The following is a 7957-nucleotide window of genomic DNA, read 5'->3' as shown; positions in this document are numbered from 1 at the left end:
GAGGGAGGGAGCTAATCCATGGCTAGGACAATCAATGTGCTTAACAAGCCTCCAAGATGCTGTGTTGTTCCAGAGGAGTGGACTAGGCTGCAGAGCCTCATGTATCTCTATCAGCATAGACCTCAGCCTCCAACCTCTCTAGACCGAAGCAGGCCAATACTATTATCTATACTGGGATGTGCAAGCCCCTTTCAACGACAACAACATCATCAACATTATCATCATCATCATGTGTTTTAATGGTGGTGAGTCAGCCTCATCTTGATAAACCGGCTGGTTGCAACATGGGAGCAGTCATCAATTAAGTGTTGTCACCTAATTCTCAGGTGTTAACTCCCTGGGCAACAGAAGCATCTTAGGCTTATTTTTTATTCCAAATAAAGTTGAATCAATCAACCAACCAACCAATCAATGACCAGGTGACTGCAGCAGAAACAGCCTAGCAACACCGTAACCCCCCCCCCATCCCCCCCCCCATTTCCACGAGACACATTTCCCGTTAATTTACCGGTACTGTTTTACCATTGTATCTGTGGTGAAAAAGCCTGATCATACGCTTCGAGCTGAACACATTTATAGATTCTCCTGCATTCTAAAAGTCCCCCGCAAGTATTATTGGAATCCAATAGGAGGCGCCGGGGCCCGAGGGAGACGTAATGATATACAGAGGAGTCAATACTGGGCACTGGGGCAGCACCTTAAACAGCCAGAGAGGGTCAGAGTGACCTTGACTCCCTGAGTTAAAGACACGAGTGACCGATATGGGTTATGAACGATCGTTCAGAGGGGGAGGGGAGGGGAGGGGAGGAGAGGGGGAGGGTTTGTAATACAAAATATACGTTGTGAATGTTTTGTTCGTGAAGACTGAGCTCCTGTCGAGAGTCAGAACAGGAAAGCTAACGGGATGAAGTTAATTGCTGTTTGATGAGAATCTCTGAGAGAAATTGAAAGGCTAATCTCCTCCTCCTCCTCCTCCTCTCCCCAAAAGACTGTTCAGACACACACCTCTGTTCAGACACACACACACACGCACACACACACAAACGTATGACACGAACACACAGGATGATTAAAAAAGGACACACCCACCCACCCACCCACCCACACAGAGTTAAAAGAATGATGTCGGGGCACAGTTCGCTGTTCGCCCCGAGTAATCTCATAAGATGCCTGAGCCAGCTGGCACTGTGAACACAACACTCTATTTCTCTCTCTCTCTCTCTCTCTCTCTCCCCCTCTCGATCTCTCCCTCCTTATCTCTCCCTCGATCGCTGCCTCCTTCTCTCTCTCTTTCTTATCTCGGCCTCCTTATCCCCCTACCTCTCTCCTACAGGACAGCCAGGAGTGGGGGATGAGGAGAAGGAGAGTATCATCAACACCAAGCAGAACACCTCCACTTATCGGACCAGACCGGATGAGAGGAGAGCCTTTAGACCTGTGATCGGTGGTGGGGAGTGGCAGAGGGTGGACAGGGCCAGGGAAAGGGGAAGTACTGGTAGTCTTGACACCTGGGTCCGTCTCTCTCTCTGTCTGTCTCTCTCTCACACTCACACACTTGAGCCTGCCACCTGCTGAGGAAAAACAAACAAACTGCACAGTAAAAGTAGGACAGTTTCGCACACACACACACACACACACACACACACACACACACACACACACACACACACACACACACACACACACACACACACACACACACACACACGGTTTCTATGCCATTTAGCAGAAGCTGTTATCCAAAGGCACTAACAGTACAGTGAGTGCATTGTTTGTATATATGGTGCCAGGGAGAATCAATCAATGCAGAACCGCTACTTTGTTCTCACACACACAGACACACACACGTACTGTAATTGTCCCCTGTGCTGAAGTGGAGTCTCTGCAGTGGAGCGAGAGAACAAAACAGAGAGCTTTGGTGGCGAGGACACACACACACACACACACACACACACACACACACACACACACACACACACACACACTGGGCTGACTGCCTACATAAGCAGAACTGGCTGGACGGCTTTGACCTTTCCCTTGGGCAGTATTTCCACGGCTACTTAGAGAGAGAGTGAGAGAGAGAGAGAGAGAGAGAGAGAGAGAGAGAGAGAGTTCCGGAACTCTGGAGCTGAGCAACATTCCTTCATTCTAGTAACCGTAGAGCTGTTTGATACCATTCCTGATTCCGTTCCATGCATTACAATGAGCCCATCCTCCGATTTCTACCTCTGCCAGCCTCCCCTGGTGAGACCCTCACTGGCCACAAGTCAAACAGAGTTAGCAGCACCATGACCCTCCCTCTTATGACAGGAGACTCAGGTTTACGCTGTAACGTAGTCACCCAACTCATCAACATTTGCTACATGCTATCAATGCTACATGCTACAATGCTACATCCAAACCTGTCTGCTCCACGCCCAGTCCACGCCTCTGGTTTCACAGACTTGTTTGGGACACCCCCACCCCCCACCAGCGTGACCTAGTTTCTATTCAGTCACTGGGCCCATTGTTCCCCAGCAGACGGGACAGGACAGGGCCAACACCAGACTGTAGCCAGCCTAGGCAGCACCACAGGAACCAGGCCTCTCACCCAGTCAGCTCCACCAGGGGAACCAGGCCTCTCACCTAGCCAGCTCCACCACAGGGAACCAGGCCTCTCACCTAGCCAGCTCCACCACAGGAACCAGGCCTCTCACCCAGCCAGCTCCACCACAGGAACCAGGCCTCTCACCTAGCCAGCTCCACCACAGGAACCAGGCCTCTCACCCAGCCAGCCCAGGCTCCACCAGGGGAACCGGGCCTCTCCAACAGCCAGCCCAGGCAGGCAAGCCGTAGTTAACTGCCCTGTTCTGGCCCACTCTCCCTGGAGTCAGAAAAGCCACAGAGAGGCCTATACTGGAACTATATAAAGAGGCCTATATAAGAAACTGCTCCATGTTCAGGAAAAAATTATTAGCCTACACTCTGACAAAACTGGTTCATCTGAGAGAGAGCGAGAAAGAGTGCATGAGAGAGAGAGAGAGAGAGAGAGAGAGAGAGCAACCGAGAGAGAGAGACAGAGAGAGCGCCATTCTAGTTCTAGTCCTGGTTTCTAGAACCTTCCTCCTACCTGCAGGTGTTCCGTGGAGCTGCTGCTCAGCTCGTCTCCAGACTCCGAGTCGTTGCGTCTCTCCGAGCCCTCCGAGTCGCCCTGGCCGCTGGCGTCCACGTCCAGGGGGGTCCGGCGGAGCTCCGGGGAGTGTGCCCGGGCGCGGGGCAGCGTGTCCCCCCCCCGCTGGGGGTGGTGGGGGCCTGCGACAACGTTGTTGTTGTTATACTGGAGCAGGATGTCCCGGTCATGGTCCGCCGTAGGGCTGCTGCCAGGGTTCTGGTTCTGGTCCCGGTCCCGGCGCCCCGGCGGGGGGGTGAGGTGCCCCCCTGACGAGGTGGACGGCGAACGGGACGAGGGGGAGTGGCGGGGGTGGTGGCGGTGTCCGCTGAGGCTGGACGACGTCTCTCCGTGCCTGTGGAGGCTCTCGTTGGAGCGCTCTGACTCCAAAGAGCCGGGGGGCTTCTCTCGGACCGACCCCCCGGACCGACCCCCGACACCACCACCACCACCACCACCGCCTCCATCCCTCCCCAGGTACCGGGGCTTGGGCGGGGGCATGAGGGCCTTGCGGACCTCCCTGACGTACTGGGCCGGTACGTAGAAGGCCTTGGCGCCCTCCTCCTTCCTCACCTGCCACCAGTCGTCGTTGCTCTTCTTCACCAGCATGTAGCACTCCCCCTGGTGGATGGTGATGGTACGCTCCTTGGCCTTGTACTCATAGTCGTACTCCACCTCGATGTAGACCTGGCCAGGGGCGATGGGTAGCTCGCACCCCCGGTCCCGGTCTCGGTCAGTCATAATGGCGTTGACCACCACCACCACCACCCCCGTGGGGGAGGCTCCTTAGATGATGGGGCGGCCTGGGGCTGGGGGGGCTGGGGGGGCGGAGGTCAGGGGAGGGCCGACCAGGACCCAGGGCTGGGGTGGGGGGGAGGGGGTGGGGTATCACCGTGGTAGGGGGGCGGTTGGGCTCTGCAGCATGGCCTCACTGGGGGGGAGGAGGGGGAGAAAGATACATGAGTTGATTTGATCATTGTTAGTTCTCTCGCACAGACAGACACAGACAGACACACACACACACACACACACACACAGGCTCCCATGCCTGTATCTAGGCCTAAACCCAGTCAGAGTTGAGCATTGCTCATAGGCTCATTGGTGGATGAGATTAGATTAGATTAGTGGAAGTCTCTGTGATAGGACTCACGTGTCCGTGTCCGTCCCCGTCCCTCTCCCTATCCTCTCCCTCTCTCTTCTCCTCTTCTTTCTCCTCCCCTTCCTCCCCTCCCTTCTCCTCCCCCTCTCTCTTCCCCTCCCTCCTTCACACACACTCCTCAATCTGAGCTACATGTAAAGCACACTGCTGTTGTGCCGATTCCTCAACTCAGACATACTTCTCTCCTGATGTCTCACTCACACACACACACACACACACACACACACACACGAACATGAGACATTCTAAGGTGCACCTTGGCTTGCCTTGCACAACCTGAGCTTTGATGAGTCAACTCTGACAGGGATATTTAAAAGGGGAGGTTCACTGACACACACACTGACACACACACACACACAACTTGTGCTGAGAAGTTGAAAGTCATAACCAAGAATCAGAGCTTAACCACAGCCTAACCTCAAAATCTCTTTAATACAATGCTATTCTGTATGAAAAGTCGGCTAATTGAAAAGTCATTGTGACAAACTAACATTTCCAGATGTTTTGCCAGTGGGTTATTTGTGTGTGTGTGTGTGTGTGTGTGTGTGTGTGTGTGTGTGTGTGTGTGTGTGTGCGTGCGTGCGTGTCAGTGGGCTGTACTGTAGTGTTCTCATTCAAGAAGTAGGAGTGTTGTGTTGACTGCTGGAGGCTGTTCCTGTATCTCAGAAGGTATGTGGACAGATGAGACAATGTGTCGTTAAAGGCACTTAACGTATCTTTAGTTAGAAGGTCGATGACTCGCCTGAGGCCTCACACACCTGTCAATCTCAGATGACAAAACATTATAAAAATGTGTTCAATGGAGACCGTAGCCTTTTCTCAACTGTCAGGAACACGGCTCCTCACACGGAGGACGGAGGAGAGGACCCGGCGAGGCGTGTTCCTAACAACCGTGAAAAAAGGCGAGCGGTCTCCGTTGCACGTGTTTTTCGGAGCGCCAAACCAACGTTTTTTGGAAAGGGATGGTTTTCGAGTTGCAGCCCTAACTTGGGACCTCAGAGAAGGGTCACACCACCAGATGCTGGTGTATTTATACCCCGCCATCGCTGCGCCAACGCCCAGCCAGCGGCCCCAAGCCTGGCCGCCCCCCTCCCTGGAGCTGGTCTAAAAACCCACTAGCACTGCAATGGGGTTCTTAGGCCGCGGTTCACGTTGCGCTTGTCACTAGGAAACCCCGGCTTGAAAACTCAGAGAGTATCAGAATCAACCAATAGGAAGCTCTTCGCAAATAACGTTAGGTGAATTTTTTATTTAAAAAAAGAAATATTCAAGTTCAGAGTTTTCTGAGGCTTAAACGCCACGTTAAACACAGAGGCTCTATTACCAGAGAACAACATATAAACATCACAAACAACCAGTCTCTTCTCTTCACAGAGCCATGCTAGCTAGCCAACATGGAGGAGGGCAACACCCCCAGAGAGAGAGTGAAATATGTTAGAGATTGAATACAGATAGAGTCAAAATCAGTGGAGGCTCATTGTAATGCATGGAATGAGGAATGGTATCAAACACGTTGGCAAGTAGCCTAATGTGCATGGCTCTGTGTGTGTGTGTGTGTGTGTGTGTCTCTCTCTCTGTGTGTGTCCACCACTTGTTGATTAGGACTATATCCAGACAGAAATGTCCCAGATAAAGCCCATTAGAAACATCAGTGGTTCTCACATCTGGTAGTGTCCCTCTCCTAGCGCTGGAGCTAAAGGCAGCACTTCTGTTTGCTCTGACAGTGGTAGGATTTACAGCGAGGTGTGTTGTGGTGGGTGTGGCAGTTTCAATGACTCTGGACGCAAACAAATGTCACTCTGTCTGAGAAGTAGGTTAGGCTTGGCTCACAGGAGAGAAGCCAAGCTATAGGCCTACTCCCAAGGGTTGGACTAGGAACAGGAAGGCTACTGGACTACAATACAGGGTTATAGGGAGAAATTAGGGTTTTGGGGTCGTTGCCATTTCAACTCAGTCAATTCAGGGAGTAAATTCAGGAAGTAAATTCCAATTCCAATACCCAATTTTCTCTATGCTTTTCAATGAGGAACATTTTTGAATTAGAATTGGAGTTTCAGCTACCTTCCTGGATTAACTGAGCTGAAATGAAAGTGTCCCCAACCCTGGTTACTGTGACATATACAGGGCTCGCCTGGTGACAGTGAGGCTTTGGGACCACAATGCTTGGTCATTGTAACTCTTACCACCATAGGGCAGGCTGTGTGTCATTGCGGCCTTCTTGACGCAAAATGACCTCTCAATGTAGCTCCAGGATGCCAAATATAGTCCCATGGCTGTCCCTCCTTGGCGGCTTCATTCAGCACAGAGTGCCCCAGTTAGGACTCCTCAAAACTTCCTCTAACTAGGACCAGACAGGCCAGAAGCTCTCTCCACTTTCTGTCGTGTCACACATGACATCTCAAGTCATATCAACTCACAGACTTACCTGGCTTATCTGATCACATTGCAAGACGACGGTAACTTCTGACTGTTACATTCAGTCAGAAGTTATGTCTTATTGAATAATGTCTTATTCAAAGTATGATTATAAATGTCCTGTTGCTGGTATTTGGGTATGTTTAGATACAGTAGACGAGGTCAATAAGAAAAGATGCTAAGTAGAAAATATTAATATTAATATGAAAAAGTATTGGATTGTCAAAAACCTGATTTATGACCCAAAATGATTCAATAACTAGCTGAAAGTGCAGTTTACTACTACTACCGTGTCGGAACATAAAAAAAATCCAAAAATCCTCTCTCTCTAAGTATTCACCTTCATAGAACAATTAAACTGCGGAATGTCAATGTCAACACATTCTCTTCTCATCAACACCAACAACGATACAAGCCTCAACAATCCCACACACTGTGATTCTCCAAAGACAATCCTACAATTTGACAGAAGATTAGAGCCTAAAAAAGCTTGATGGTGTGTTGCTCCATGCATCCAGCGGAACGTGCCCGTTGAACGTCTTGCGGCCGGTGTTCTGCAGCTTCGACTGCGAGTCGGAACAGGTTCATTTTCATTCCAGGGAACCGGGGGGGGACCCTCCCTCGCTATTCCAGCACCCCGCATGCGAATCGGTGGAGCGGTCGGTGTCACGGGAGCTAGCGAAATAGCCTAGCTACCTAGATAAGCCATTTAAATGAGTAACGATCTAAAGTATTCCTCAGATCACTGGTCAGACGGTGTCTGTCAGGGCAGGCTTACACATACATACCTTTTTTTTTCTTGTGACGAGGGTAGTAAATCCTTTTGGAAAAGTAGCAACAACAGGGAATAATTCCTAAACTTTCTCGTATACCTTTTTTCCTTCCACTTCCCCGTCGACTCGATACCGTGCACACCGCTAGTAACAAGGTGGCAACACCACTACGAGACGCATTTTTCTCTCCGCCCTGTTTCCACTTTTCTTCCTTGTCATTCCTGCCTGTGCTTGTCTGCTCGCTCCCGCTTTTGCCTATCAGCCAACTTTGCTACCTCAAGATGCTGCAGACCTTTCTGGAGTTGCTTTGTGCAAGTGGCGTAACTAGCGCCATCTTGTGGTGGAAAGGGAAGGGGGCTATCAGATCACATCTTGTGGTGGAAAGGGAAGGGGCAATCATTTACATTTACATTTACTTTTACATTTATGGCATTTAGCAGACGCCTTTATCCAAAGCGACTT

General features: G+C 50.9%; 1 protein-coding gene across 3 annotated transcripts in view; it reads right to left on the bottom strand.

Moving 5' to 3' along the window:
• Positions 1–7677, bottom strand: part of LOC310822083 (rho GTPase-activating protein 12-like) — a 29317-nt gene extending 21640 nt beyond the window's left edge. For all 3 annotated transcript variants that reach the window (XM_083694373.1, XM_083694374.1, XM_083694375.1), the window contains exons 1-2: positions 7511–7677; positions 3110–4079 (exon numbers count right to left, since the gene is read on the bottom strand). In XM_083694373.1, the coding sequence (XP_083550499.1) occupies positions 3110–3889 (780 nt within the window). In that variant the 5' untranslated portion in view covers positions 3890–4079; positions 7511–7677. The remainder of the gene's footprint in view (positions 1–3109; positions 4080–7510) is intronic.
• Positions 7678–7957: the final 280 nt, after the last annotated feature.

Source organism: Argentina silus (assembly GCF_951799395.1).
Source record: "Argentina silus genome assembly, chromosome: 22".
Taxonomy (NCBI): Eukaryota; Metazoa; Chordata; class Actinopteri; order Argentiniformes; family Argentinidae; genus Argentina; species Argentina silus.
Note: the sequence above shows the minus strand (reverse complement) of the source record. Positions and strands in the feature narration are given on the sequence as shown.